Genomic DNA, 15,591 nt, shown 5'->3' with positions numbered 1-15,591 from the left:
TCAAAGAGTCTGTCGGTGTGAGCGATGGGGTGCCGACTGCACCGCTGATGAAGAGATAGTCATGAATGGGTAATTACCATTGTCAGCAGTTGTGGTCTCCTGGGTTTGCTTGTTTATGCCAGTGTGTGTGTGTGTGTGTGTGTGCGTGTGTGTGTGTGTGTGTGTGTGTGTGTGTGTGCATGGCTGCAGGACAGAGGAGAGGGGTGGGGAGGTGTTATCCTGGTTGTCTCTGTTTGTGCAGTTCAAATCTCCCAGGACTCTGATAATGTAATTTTCAGTAAGCCTCGGCAGAGATAATTAGAGCAGACGTGCAGTAACGGTGTCAGAAGGAAGCAGCTCTTCCTCCACCAGCCATGATGTTACAGTCTCCGTATGAACGTACAGTATCACAGCGAGGGCAAATATCGCAAACTACCGACAAAATGTTTTAACACAGTGAGGTTGCTCGTCAGGAAAGGGTTTGTGGTTGTGAGTGTTTGACCAACAACCAACGCTGTCTTCTTCAACAACATGTTGTGGCTCTTAGAAAGCATCCTGATCTTTTTCCATCGTGGTTCAGTATTTCTAGAGCTCAGCGTGTCTCCATTAATTCATACATGGTTGTGACTGTCAGTCTGACTCAGGTCTACATTGCCCACACAGACACCATCACCAGGCCAGGGGACTCTCAGAGACACGTATAATTATACCCTGAACGGCTCCGTTGACTGATTCGTTAATAACTTCTGAAGAACATCATTTCTCTGACAGCCATTGTGTCAGTCAGTGTACGTAATAGAAATGTACGTTCTTCAGCGTTGACACAATACGACAGCTGACTGCTATTGTTTTAGGAAAGAAGAGTGATTTGCCCGTGTCTGGGTCTTTAATTAATAACTGCAGATATAGCCTCTCCACTGTGGAATAATGTTATCTGAACATTCATTCCTGCTCCGTGTGGATCTTATGTAATGACCCGTCATGAGTCAGTGTTGAGAAGTACATCTGTTTTCTTTTTTTCTCTGCAGGTTCAATTGCAAGATGCTCCTACATCAAGTATCACTACTCCTCGGCTACGATACCCAAAAGCCTCCCCTACAACATCACCAAGACAATAAGGCAGGACGAGTGGCACTCTCTCCGTAAGTTCACTTTCTGTTCTTTCTGTTGTGACGACATGCCGTTTAAATGCTTTGGGCTGAGTACAGTTCACTCTCTGAGAAGTTTTTTACACAACTGAAGAAGAAACATTAGCCCGAGAGATATTCAATGCTCTCTTTAATTGACTTTTTCCCCCCTTAAGCTTCCACTGTCAGCTGTTAATGTATTAATATTCACAGCCCAGTCTCCAGGGAAACATGTTGGTATTGTACGTTTCTGCAAACCACGGATACGTTGAATGTTTTTGCATTCGGTCAGAGCAGGCGATGTAGTACGGAGAGTGACGCGCAGAGCATTTGACGTAGTATATCTATATAGCAACCGTTATTGTAAATTACAAGGTTATAACAACGAGTATAGAGAGCGAGAAAGTCCACAAAGGGCGGGTGGGAGAGGGTCAAACAAACACAGGACTGTCACCCAGGAGAACACTCTTCATATCCCGTATGAAACCAAAAGTAGACGTTGACTTTATGCTTTTTACGCAGCATTGTTGCACGCAGCGTTGTTGTACAGACAGTGTTGTTATACTGTTGGACAGAGGAATGTGGTTGTGTGTTGCTGTTGGACAGAGGAGGGTGGATGTGTGTTGCTGTTGGACAGAGGAATGTGGATGTGTGTTGCTGTTGGACAGAGGAATGTGGGTTGTGTTGCTGTTGGACAGAGGAATGTGGATGTGTGTTGCTGTTGGACAGAGGAATGTGGGTTGTGTTGCTGTTGGACAGAGGAATGTGGTTGTGTGTTGCTGTTGGACAGAGGAATGTGGATGTGTGTTGCTGTTGGACAGAGGAATGTGGATGTGTGTTGCTGATGGACAGAGGAATGTGGTTGTGTGTTGCTGTTGGACAGAGGAGGGTGGTTGTGTTGCTGTTGGACAGAGGAATGTGGATTGTGTTGCTGTTGGACAGAGGAATGTGGGTTGTGTTGCTGTTGGACAGAGGAATGTGGTTGTGTGTTGCTGTTGGACAGAGGAATGTGGGTTGTGTTGCTGTTGGACAGAGGAATGTGGGTTGTGTTGCTGTTGGACAGAGGAATGTGGTTGTGTGTTGCTGTTGGACAGAGGAATGTGGATTGTGTTGCTGTTGGACAGAGGAATGTGGTTGTGTGTTGCTGTTGGACAGAGGAATGTGGTTGTGTGTTGCTGTTGGACAGAGGAATGTGGATTGTGTTGCTGTTGGACAGAGGAATGTGGATGTGTGTTGCTGTTGGACAGAGGAATGTGGATGTGTGTTGCTGTTGGACAGAGGAATGTGGGTTGTGTTGCTGTTGGACAGAGGAATGTGGGTTGTGTTGCTGTTGGACAGAGGAATGTGGGTTGTGTTGCTGTTGGACAGAGGAATGTGGTTGTGTGTTGCTGTTGGACAGAGGAATGTGGTTGTGTTGCTGATGGACAGAGGAATGTGGATTGTGTTGCTGTTGGACAGAGGAATGTGGATTGTGTTGCTGTTGGACAGAGGAATGTGGGTTGTGTTGCTGATGGACAGAGGAATGTGGATTGTGTTGCTGTTGGACAGAGGAATGTGGTTTGTGTTGCTGTTGGACAGAGGAATGTGGTTTGTGTTGCTGTTGGACAGAGGAATGTGGGTTGTGTTGCTGTTGGACAGAGGAATGTGGATGTGTGTTGCTGTTGGACAGAGGAATGTGGATTGTGTTGCTGTTGGACAGAGGAATGTGGGTTGTGTTGCTGATGGACAGAGGAATGTGGATTGTGTTGCTGTTGGACAGAGGAATGTGGTTTGTGTTGCTGTTGGACAGAGGAATGTGGTTTGTGTTGCTGTTGGACAGAGGAATGTGGGTTGTGTTGCTGTTGGACAGAGGAATGTGGATGTGTGTTGCTGTTGGACAGAGGAATGTGGATTGTGTTGCTGTTGGACAGAGGAATGTGGGTTGTGTTGCTGTTGGACAGAGGAATGTGGGTTGTGTTGCTGTTGGACAGAGGAATGTGGGTTGTGTTGCTGTTGGACAGAGGAATGTGGTTGTGTGTTGCTGTTGGACAGAGGAATGTGGGTTGTGTTGCTGTTGGACAGAGGAATGTGGGTTGTGTTGCTGTTGGACAGAGGAATGTGGATTGTGTTGCTGTTGGACAGAGGAATGTGGTTGTGTTGCTGTTGGACAGAGGAATGTGGATTGTGTTGCTGTTGGACAGAGGAATGTGGTTGTGTGTTGCTGTTGGACAGAGGAATGTGGATTGTGTTGCTGTTGGACAGAGGAATGTGGGTTGTGTTGCTGTTGGACAGAGGAATGTGGGTTGTGTTGCTGATGGACAGAGGAATGTGGTTGTGTTGCTGTTGGACAGAGGAATGTGGGTTGTGTTGCTGTTGGACAGAGGAATGTGGTTTGTGTTGCTGTTGGACAGAGGAATGTGGATGTGTGTTGCTGTTGGACAGAGGAATGTGGGTTGTGTTGCTGTTGGACAGAGGAATGTGGGTTGTGTTGCTGTTGGACAGAGGAATGTGGATGTGTGTTGCTGTTGGACAGAGGAATGTGGATTGTGTTGCTGTTGGACAGAGGAATGTGGGTTGTGTTGCTGTTGGACAGAGGAATGTGGGTTGTGTTGCTGTTGGACAGAGGAATGTGGTTTGTGTTGCTGTTGGACAGAGGAATGTGGTTTGTGTTGCTGTTGGACAGAGGAATGTGGGTTGTGTTGCTGTTGGACAGAGGAATGTGGATGTGTGTTGCTGTTGGACAGAGGAATGTGGATTGTGTTGCTGTTGGACAGAGGAATGTGGGTTGTGTTGCTGTTGGACAGAGGAATGTGGGTTGTGTTGCTGTTGGACAGAGGAATGTGGATTGTGTTGCTGTTGGACAGAGGAATGTGGTTGTGTGTTGCTGTTGGACAGAGGAATGTGGATGTGTGTTGCTGTTGGACAGAGGAATGTGGATGTGTGTTGCTGTTGGACAGAGGAATGTGGGTTGTGTTGCTGTTGGACAGAGGAATGTGGGTTGTGTTGCTGTTGGACAGAGGAATGTGGGTTGTGTTGCTGTTGGACAGAGGAATGTGGTTGTGTGTTGCTGTTGGACAGAGGAATGTGGTTGTGTTGCTGATGGACAGAGGAATGTGGATTGTGTTGCTGTTGGACAGAGGAATGTGGATTGTGTTGCTGTTGGACAGAGGAATGTGGGTTGTGTTGCTGTTGGACAGAGGAGGGTGGTTGTGTTGCTGATGGACAGAGGAATGTGGGTTGTGTTGCTGATGGACAGAGGAATGTGGATTGTGTTGCTGTTGGACAGAGGAATGTGGTTTGTGTTGCTGTTGGACAGAGGAATGTGGTTTGTGTTGCTGTTGGACAGAGGAATGTGGGTTGTGTTGCTGTTGGACAGAGGAATGTGGATGTGTGTTGCTGTTGGACAGAGGAATGTGGATTGTGTTGCTGTTGGACAGAGGAATGTGGGTTGTGTTGCTGTTGGACAGAGGAATGTGGGTTGTGTTGCTGTTGGACAGAGGAATGTGGGTTGTGTTGCTGTTGGACAGAGGAATGTGGTTGTGTGTTGCTGTTGGACAGAGGAATGTGGGTTGTGTTGCTGTTGGACAGAGGAATGTGGGTTGTGTTGCTGTTGGACAGAGGAATGTGGATTGTGTTGCTGTTGGACAGAGGAATGTGGTTGTGTTGCTGTTGGACAGAGGAATGTGGATTGTGTTGCTGTTGGACAGAGGAATGTGGTTGTGTGTTGCTGTTGGACAGAGGAATGTGGATTGTGTTGCTGTTGGACAGAGGAATGTGGGTTGTGTTGCTGTTGGACAGAGGAATGTGGGTTGTGTTGCTGATGGACAGAGGAATGTGGTTGTGTTGCTGTTGGACAGAGGAATGTGGGTTGTGTTGCTGTTGGACAGAGGAATGTGGTTTGTGTTGCTGTTGGACAGAGGAATGTGGATGTGTGTTGCTGTTGGACAGAGGAATGTGGGTTGTGTTGCTGTTGGACAGAGGAATGTGGGTTGTGTTGCTGTTGGACAGAGGAATGTGGTTTGTGTTGCTGTTGGACAGAGGAATGTGGTTGTGTTGCTGTTGGACAGAGGAATGTGGATTGTGTTGCTGTTGGACAGAGGAATGTGGATTGTGTTGCTGTTGGACAGAGGAATGTGGGTTGTGTTGCTGATGGACAGAGGAATGTGGTTGTGTTGCGGGAATCAAACCAACAACATTTCCAGTATGGTGCAATCACTTGAAGCACTACTGGGCCGCTCTGCTGGGCTCTGCTGGGCGATGATCAATAATCTTTGATGGTGCTATTATGTCAAACTGCATCCGTCCACCACTTTGTTTCTAGAGCAAAATACTTCAAACACTTCTGACCAGTTAGTTGTGAAATGTGTCGTGTCTTGTCCTGACTCACAGAGGATCAGAACGAACTCTTTAACCTTCTGTAGAGCTCAGTTCAAAACGTACCTTTGAGCAACATGACTATCCTTCCGTCATCTCTATGATTGCGGTCCACTTCCGTGTTTTGGTACGGTTTGCTTTCACACCTGATGCGACCCGTACCCGAGTCCGCATGAACCGTACTCCAGACCACCTTTTCAAGTGGACTCGGGCACGGATCAACAAACCACTAACTAATCAAAGGTTGTACTGCAACGTATTCTCATACAACGGTTCGTATGATATCTTACAAAAAACACGTGTCAATTTCCGCTCGTTACATGCATACAGTCTTTTTCAAAATAAACTTCCATCTTCACAGGAAACAACTTCCAAACTACTTCGACAGGCTCAGGAAGAGATCGTTGTTCTGGAAGTGGCGATACTGAAGCATGAAAGATACGTAACACATAAATCAACTGCTGGTTTCACAGACGGGACATGAACGCCGTTCCGTTATTTTGTTGACCCACCCATCCACTCCGACCTCGTCCCTGTACGGCGTTCCCCGCTATTTATATTTCCTGGTTCGCGACTGCATTAATTACACACAAATTGATTTTGTGGGATAAACACAAACGACAGTGCATTGCTTTTCCTGGGTAGAGCTCCGTACAGTCGGACCAGCCTGTGTAGAAATGTCTAAACTGAACAGGCACATTAACATGAAATCCACGAGGATGAATCCATACTTTCCATTTTTCTCCAAACTCATTTTCAAATGTCAAATTTGTACACAAGGTATCTTTTAATTTAACTGGCAGATTATTATGACATTTGCTGGAAACAACCCTGTTCCTCAGGGGGGTAAATGCTTTTAATTTGACTGTGATTACCCGGTGGGTTTCTCCTCCAGCGACTCCTCAGAGCAAACTTTACATTTTAGGTCCCACTGCTGGTCGGGCGTTAAGGAGAGGTAACGAACACTCTCTACTTTGAGCCACACTAACTGTATGTTTGGGTTTTAATTGTCCAGTTAGTCGTGGAGCTGTAGGAAACAGACTAAGTAGCTGGAGGGCTTCCTCTCCGTCACACTGTTAGATTATATCAGTGTGGGTACGAGTGCTGTCACGGGAATCTGGAGGGAATCTATCTACTTTTAGGATACCTGCCGTTCATGAGCCGTTCCTCTGGGCATGTCGTAGCTCTCCAGTCGCCTGGCCGCTGAGCCGAGTGGAAACACGCTTTGACCTCAAACTGTCAGCGCCTCCGTCTGACTGGTCCTCGACTGTCAGGTGACGAGGCTTTGGGAGAAAGCTCCTCTCTGCTCAGAGGACTGCTCTGCTGTCTGTTTCCTGCTGCCTCCGTCTTCCCACCGCCTCGCAGCTCCGTCCTGCCAAGCAGTGGAGGGAAAAAGTTTCTATTTTAGAGGCTAAATATCAGAGGATTATATCACGTATGTATTAATATTATTACCTCAAGTGGGATTTGATTTATTCCAAAAAATGTTTATTCCCAAATTTTGTCTTTTATTTAATGAAATGGTTACTGGAGAACATAAACGGAAGATTTATAATCACATTAAACATGTACAAAAAATAATATTTCAATTTAAAGAAATACTCAATCCTGTATATTATTTGTTGCCACAGTCATTTCCCCCCAGATAACTAGTCAATATGATTAAGATAAATATGTAAGTAATAAATTGGTATTCTTGACTGATAATGAATTTATATTTTGATAATTATATCAGTAATTAATTTATATTTTTTTATGACAGAGATAAAAGGTAATAATTATTATATTTAGACGAGTTTAGGAAAATGAATTAGAGTATATGTCTAGCTCAATAAGGAAGCTGGTTAATTATCAATGAAGGGGATTAAATAAATTTGTACTTCTTCTCACTCCTTTTTGAATATATAAACCCAAGGCATCATTTTGCTTTTCATTATATGTAAATATATATTTTTTTCTGGCTGTCCACTTGTTAGTATGATCATTCTCTTTTTTTATTTTTTATTATTTTTATTTTATTTTACATGTTCGAAATAAATTTGGAAATTAATATTCTATATACTTTATGGCTACTTTGGCTGCTTACTGGCCCTCTTGTAGTTCTCCTGCTTCTGTGTATATATATATATATATATATATTTAGCCTCCAGTTAAACATAAATCACTGTTGATGTCTGGTGTTGAGACGTCCCGGTTTCTTCCTGCAGTCAAAAGCAGATCTGTGTTTCTTCTCCCAGTCTAAATTTGGTGAATCAGTGAATTGCATCTCTCTGTTTATGACAGTTTATGACAGTTTATGACAGTTTATGACATTACACTCAGCATATTCAGCTGTAGACCGACGTACAGTTCCCGCCAGCAGATCATCGACCCCGAATAATCCCCCCGTGGATGGGCTCTTTAGTTCCAGCCAAGGACAACAGACATCACATTTATTGGGCTGAATAAGAGAGCTGCTGCTTCGTATGCAAATGCTCTGAAAACGTTTGGTGCCGTTTCCTGCTCTTGCTTTTGGCTCATATATGCAGAGGAACAGGAGGGATGTGTTTCATCTTCACTATCTCGGCAGCGAGCTCGGGAAAACACATAGCTCATATTTACGGCGGGAAGGTCACCCCTCTCCAGTCAGAGATGTTTAATGTCCTTATTACCGGGCCTATCCACACACCATCTCAGCGGGAGATAACTCCACTCCTCTAACCGATGGCCTGTCGCTCCGATGTGGGATGAAAACAAGGAAAAAAGAAATAGCAAAAGGATGAATAAACAAAGCCCCCCCCGTCCGCTGAGCATCTGCACTCACTACCCGATCAATAACAAGTGCCGGATTAAATCACAGCACTGAATGACCCACTAATAAGAAGTTACATGTAGGCCTTGAACTGGAGAGTCTCCGGGGACGGTCAGCGTCTAATGAGTCCTGGTTCTGACTGCAGACACTGACCGTGGATCAGATCTAACACACACGCAGACTTCAGGTTCTGACTGCAGATACTGACCGTGGATCAGATCTAACACACACGCAGACTTCAGACAGCTCCATGAAGCTGATTCCTGACCAGCTCTGAATGATCCAACCTCTGTTACAAGTTCACAAGCAATATTCAGTGATGAGCCGAACTGCAACGATCAATAAATTACCAGTAATTGATATTCATTTTGTAGTCAACAGGTGTCAAAGATGTTTCGAGTTAAATATATAAATAAATACATCACCAAATGGGGAGGATTTAGTTTATGCACCTAAAACCTAAAATGTCTTCACAGCTCACCAACTGAGCGTCAAATAGTTCCCTCAAAAATACTAATCCCACAATGCAGTGCGTCACATGTGACCTGTGTGTAAGTCAGTCCTGTGGCTCTACGACTGTTAGTGATGATGCAAAATGATAATGATTCATACAGTAGGTATTTGAAAACTACGGAGGCCCTAAGGGGACATGTGGGAGAAAAAGATATATAAGCATGGAAAAGGAAAAGATAAAAACTTTTGTGTTCTCTTGCAAAACGTTTGAATCATAATCATAGCGCCACCTGGTGGCAACAGGAAGTTACAGTCGCTAAACTTTGGCGTGCTAGCAGGTCAACCAGATCCAACTAAAATGTGGTCATGAAAACGGTAAGACCTCCGTGATGCCAGACATCATGAAACAGGAAGTTGCTTAAAAACAAGCAAAACTTTGCACAATCTTGTGCTCGGACGTGGCCAGGGGTCCGATGGTCACTGAAATGTACGGCTGCGTCGACCAGCGTCCCGCCGGTAACCCCAACGTGCGTGAAGGTGCGAGGACTCGTTCATCGCTGCTTGTAGTTTGAATCTGTTTTGTCTTTATATTTGAGGCTAATCTCAAAATAAAGTTCTGTAACCCGTTGTTGTGGTTGTTTTACATCGACCGACTGACCGACTGGTTCACTGGCTTTACTGACCGACTGAAGTGTTTGCAAGATCTCGCAAAAGTACATCTTCGATCTTCTCCCCCTCCATCTCCCGTCCGGTGTTTCATAGAAACCTATGTTGACTAGTCTGAGAGTGAACTATTGTGTAGTCTAGGAATGGGTTCAGATCACAGCCGTAGTGTTAGTCGTGAAATAACCTGAATAAGTGCAGGACAGCTAAGTCACCTTTGCAAAGTCATTTTTGTCGATGCAATGATTAATTCACAGCAAGACGTACAGCGGCTGATCTCCTCTGATACAAACAGAGGGCGTTCTTTTTATTCTGTGGGTGAGTTATTTAAATAACTGCAATGTGTTCAGAGCAGTGAGGACCTTCTAGCAGGTCTTCTCTTCAGTCAGCTTTGATCCAACAACTCCTCTCCAATGCGTTACATTCAGCGTGTTCATCTCCAGACCAATATGATTATGTTAATGTCAGCATAACTTCAGCTGCCAGTATCACAGAGGACAGACCTTGAGGCGGTTTCCACACAGGGAGTGTCTCTCTGTGTGTGTCACAGAGAGACAGATGCATTTACACCTTTTCAACATCTGGCACAAAAACAAAGACCGGCTTAACATGTGCAGCCGTTCTGAGACATGTCTGTGCTGGAAGTGGAAGACCAACTAGTGCTTTTTACGGATGAGTAACCCCACTTCAACTCAGCCCCTTTTTAGGCTGTTTGGTCAGCAGGCAGACTTTAATAGTTTGCTGTTCAACTTCAGAGATGTCCTGGACCAAATCCGCCCACACTGCCTCGGGGCCTTGTATGGATTAAGTAAGAATGACAACCTAGTCTCGACTTTCATGAAGTGTGTGAAATTGAGCTCAGGCAGGCCTGACGATTCCTCCAGCTCCCGTTACATAGATTTGAGGAAACAGTGGGGTGACATTGACACCGCTTCAAAGACTCCGTGATGAACATGATACTCATTTGTTTCTGTCAGTCAGAGAAGCTGCTGTGACTCGCAGCAAAACCAAAACCCCCTTTTTCTCTCTTACTGCTGAACATCAAAGCAACAGCAGAGAGTACACAATATACCCCGCCCCCCACCCCCATTGTCTGTCACAGATGCAGACAGCAGCGAGGATGCACACGCTGGCTTTAAGAGAGGACGGGATGGAGGGAGGGGTTCTCAGACTGAGGCTTAGGGATTTTGTTACTTCAAAAGGAAGCACAAAATGTGAGCTGTGGAAAGCTGTGAATGAGTGACAGTGTTTAATCCAAGGTAGCAGCTAAAGGTTGTGGCTGAGGCTAATTGTTCAGCAGGCAGCCACTCCCACTCGGTCTCATCACGCGGATGTGGCTGCTGCTGCTGCGGTCGCTAGATTACGCAGCGAGCAGAAGATGACGGGGATTAAACTCATCGAGGAGCATCGATTCACTGCTATTTAAAAGCTTTGCAGCTGCTTTCATTCTGTTAAACTGATAAGGTAGAACCTCCACCCTCCACCCTCCACCCTCCACCACATCTCAGCCTCTTTAACACCCCCAAACAGCACAAACACTGTCTGTACAGCAGGAAGGTAAACCGGACCACTGGGAGGTCTCCAGCAAGCAAAGAGCTCAAAGGTAACGCAGTGAAATACACTGACCAGGCACAACATTCAGACCACTGACAGGTGAAGTGAAAAACAGGGAATTTGAACTCTGTTTTGGAAGCAGAAAAAATGGGCCAGCGTAACGGTCCGTGTTCACAGCCTCCGTGCTTTCCACGCTTCCCATTCATTGTCTATGTAAGCAGCTGCGCAATGCATTCTGGTAGCGTGGCGTCGCGATTCGAGAGACTAGGCGTCAAGACGCCCGCTCCTCATTTGCATAAAGTTAAGGGCTAGTCTACTTTATGTAAATCACGGGCGTCCGACGCGACTCGCCGCCTCTCCAAACTCCCGAGGATCTTTTAAAATAAACGTTGTTGATCTAAAATAAAGACAGATTCAGCAACATGGGTTATTTCTCGCCTCAAATGTTTTCAGAAACATCTCAGTGAACTATTTACGTGAAATAAGAGAAGAAAGTTTCCAAACGAGCCTCCAGACTGGTTCCGGTTTGAAAGCTGGGAGCAGCAGCCAACGGCAGGAAAGCGTTCGTCCAATCAGGAGCTGAGTGCCTTGTTTCTAGGGACAGCACACCAAGCGTCCAATGCTGGGAAGCGTCACGTCCCCTCGCGATAAAAAACGCCCCGGTGGACACGTACCATCAGGATGTGAGCGACTCTGACGAGGGCCAGATAGTGCTGGCTAGACGCCCGGGTCAGAGCATCTCCAGAACCACAGCTCTTGTGGGATGTTCCCGGTCTAAGCGGGTACAGGATGTGAGCCATGCTCACGTTTACCTCGTTAAATATCTGCTAATTTGCAAACATTTCCAGAACAGAAATCTGAACATTGGATAAAGCCATTTTGTTGACGTATTAGAGTCAAAGGTTTTTACAGAGGGGGGGTTAGATATCTCTTTTTATCACTAAATCAGTTCAAGTCAACTCAATTTTATTTGTATAGCCTAAAATCACAAATCACAAATTTGCCTCTTTAAAACTTTAAATCAGAAAATACTGCAGCCATAAAAATAAAAAAATCGATTTTCATGTTTTTAAGGAATAAAATGTTGTATAAATCAGACTATGAATGATAAATGAAAACAGCCTCATGGAGAAACCTGCAGAATATAGAAAGTTTGGTGTTCAGGGCTGCTGAAGAGGAGATTTAAAACGGCCTTTAAAGAGATGGATTCTAAAAGTGGTGGACAGGTCACCAGACTCTCACCGGGCGGACACATAGAGACAGACAACCAATCCCTCATTAACCAAGTGATCCCCAATTTGTTGTGTCCAGTCTTATTAGGTATCTTGGTACTGTTAGCAACGTTTGCAGAAGTAGCACAGATCTGTACGTCACACATCATATCATATTTTAGCTTCTGCTTTGAGCACCAAGAGGCTCGATTGGCTCAAATCTACAAAGAACGAATAAACAGAGAAACAATCAAATTTGTGATTTTGTTGTGATGTTTTTTTTATGAAATCACCAGAGTTGTTTACTCCGGAGATTTTTTTTTTCAGGTTTAGAGAGAAAAAGTGTAGAGAGAGAGAGAGAGAGAGAGAGAGAGAGAGAGAGAGAGAGATATAGCGCTTTGGGCCCATGCAACACCCGACACTGACATTTGCACTGTTACTATGCAAATGCAGCGGTGTGGAAGAGAGACATGTCTCATTGGTGGCAGCTTAGCATCCGTAACCGTGATATCTGCACAGAGCTGTGGGTGGAGACCAGCTCATCTTCCTCTATACATGTCACATCTGAAGGATCCTTACGAGCACTGAGGTGATAATTAAAGAGCCTGACGTCACCCTGACGCTCCCTTTCAGTTCATCAAACCCACTGAATCCACATTTAACACAGGAGCCCTCTATACATTATGATTATTCATGTGTGTGTGCTCCATCCTCAGTGTTACCCAGTGTGTGCGTGTGTGTGTGTGTGTGTGTGTGTGTGTGTGTGTGTGTGTGTGTGTTTGAGGTGGAGATGGTCGGACCTAAACATCTTCTAATGTCCTGCCTCGGGGGCATCACTTTGATGTGAGGCAGATCGAATGATCATCACAGCTTTCACATTATCTGCTCGGCATATTGTTGCACTTTTTGACGGAGGCTAGCAGTTTCCTCTGCCTTCAGCCTTTGAGCTAAGCTAAGCTAAGCACTTCCCCGACATCTGGTCCGTCCATACTGGAAACACCGAGATGAGATTGATATTGATCTCTGGGTTAGACGGCAAACAGGAGGATTTTTTGACGTGCACACGAAGAGAGAGAGAGAGAGAGAGAGAGAGAGGAAGACAAACAGTGTTTTGAGCAGATTGCAGTTCTAAATGTGTCTCTGTGTTCTCAGTAGATTATTGTACAGTTGTGTTTCTGTGTGCTCGTACCACCTAGCTATCTGAACGGTATTCAAAAGCATATACCTCCCATAGCCAGAAAAGCTGCTGTTGTCGTTTCTGTATTTCTAGTTCCTTCTCACCTGACATAATCCCCTGAACTCCATGTGAGCTGTATCTGGGATGAATCAGCCCGGCCGATGTGTCAGTCTGCAGAAAAACTTGCATTTGCAAGCAATGTACTGTATGTTCAGACGTGACGAGAGAAAGGTCAACACATGCAATTATTTATGAGGTACAAGAGTCACTGAGCTTCCTGTATCACATGTCTGTGGGACACATCCTGCTGCTTCTCTACATCTGTTTCTAGCCAGCGTCCTCAGGATAGCTTCATCACGTCTCCTCGTACCGACGGGGACGGCTGTTCCAGCTCCAAAAAGTTTCCTGCATGTTCTCCTGATGTCAAGTTAAAGGAATTATGCAAAGCAGCAGGCAATTATGGTGATAATAATTAGCGGAGAAATCAGTTTGTTTCCATATTTAGACATGGTGAAGGGGCTGCTGATTGGCGTGACGAGCATTACTCACAAACACACTCACACACGATCGCACCGTCTCACACACACTATAGGGCGGATCTGAAGGCGTATGGATGCAGCAGCAGACACTGGTATGGATTCACTCCCTCTTGTTAGTGTGAGTGATTGATGGGAAGAACAATTACGCTTCATTAACAGAGCGGAAACACAGAAACACATAGCTGGCAGTCCTGGACGCACCTCATTACACTTCCTCCAGATTAGAGGAAATCAGTTGTGTCCAGCCATGTGACCGCGGTGGCCACAGGCCCGGTGATTCATCACTGCTCATCCATATGAAGCTCCTCGTCCTGAGGGAGGAGCTGTGAACTGTCTCCGTCCAGCAGGACAACCACCGCGGTCTTGTATCGGTGTCGTTTTGCGAGTATGAGTACGTGAGCACAGTATCGGACCCGATACTGGTATCGGTGCATCCCTAATTGACACTGACCTTGGTGAAAGGAGACCTGCTCTGTTGTGGTGGGTCATTTTCATTTAGAAGCGGTTCTGACCAGAAGTCTAAACTTTGACCCTGTTCTGGGGTTTAGAAGTGGTAAGAGCATGTCATGACCTTCCAATGCAACACGGTCTCACTCCAAACTACTTGGTTAGGTTCAGCAAAAGATCATGGTTTGGCTTAAAATAATTGTGTTATGTCCAGATATTAAACAAGTCCTGGACATTAATATGACATGCAGAGGTGGTGCTGGACCAGCCGGTGTGAGATGGACAGAATCTAAACGTCCATGCGATATTGAGCGTTATTATTGTGTGGCAATGCAGTTGAAAGTCTATCACTAACATATTACACTAATTTAGTACATTAACTAAACAACCCTTTCTCCTTAAATGTACATTCTCATACAACTAAACTGCATCTCAATTACGTTTTGAGGGAAATGTGTTTCCTCCCTGATTACAGTCAATACAACAAAACTACTTGGTTATATTTAGTAAAACATCTGGCTTAAAATGAATTGTAAATGGACCTGCACTTATATAGTATACCGTTAAATGTTTAACAAACTTAAAATAAGTCAAAGCTGACTTTTGGTCAGGCATTTGTCAAAAACAAACAAGAGAATACGTTCCCCTCGCAGCGTTAGTGACAATTTAGTTTAGTTGTATGGGAATGTAATTTTGAGGAGACCAGGCTGAACTCAAATAATGTATTTAGAGACAATCTTGCATTTAAAATATGATGCATTGTTACTGCATCACGCTGCCCAATATCAACTATGAACCAGTTTAAATGAGCCAGCAGCTGCAGCATTGAAGTGCTCATATGTTGGATAACAATCAACCTTTCTGAGACGAGATGACACTCGACTGTACACGGGAGAAGAGCCACGGGGCGAGAGTAGGAAGTTCCAACCGTGGCTCCTTTCTCACCTCCACCACACAGCTGGCCAATCACGGCGTGAAGTGGGTGTGAATGTCGGATTGCGTGCGTGCCAGCAGGTGTTGTGCACTCAGGACATAATGTCTTTCCCTGCAGATTACAGTCAGGAGACAAACAACCTTTCTCTGGAAGGTCACAGCAGGTCACACAAACAGAGATCTCTGTTTCATCATTAGCATGAACAAAGAGACGTCCCCGCTGCACGTTTGTCTTCCAGAGGGTGGACACATCTTTCCTGTCCCCTGCTCTCCTGTTTCCTCAGGTTGTTCAACGCCGTCTCGTTCAGTCTGTGGTTCTGACTGACAGAACCTTCTATAGAAGAGGAGGAATTGACAATGCAGG

At 45.2% G+C, this 15,591-nt stretch overlaps 1 protein-coding gene across 1 annotated transcript in view; it reads left to right on the top strand.

Annotated features, from left to right (window-relative positions):
- The window catches only part of tmem178bb (transmembrane protein 178Bb), an 82,720-nt gene that overhangs the window by 39,795 nt on the left and 27,334 nt on the right, over positions 1-15,591 (top strand). The window contains exon 3 of the mRNA XM_074625621.1: positions 1,008-1,121. Coding sequence (XP_074481722.1) covers positions 1,008-1,121 — 114 coding nt within the window. The remainder of the gene's footprint in view (positions 1-1,007; positions 1,122-15,591) is intronic.

This window comes from Sebastes fasciatus, chromosome 23 (assembly GCF_043250625.1).
Source record: "Sebastes fasciatus isolate fSebFas1 chromosome 23, fSebFas1.pri, whole genome shotgun sequence".
In the NCBI taxonomy this organism is placed as follows: Eukaryota; Metazoa; Chordata; class Actinopteri; order Perciformes; family Sebastidae; genus Sebastes; species Sebastes fasciatus.
The sequence above is the reverse complement of the archived record's forward strand: the minus strand, read 5'-3'. Positions and strand labels throughout refer to the sequence as shown.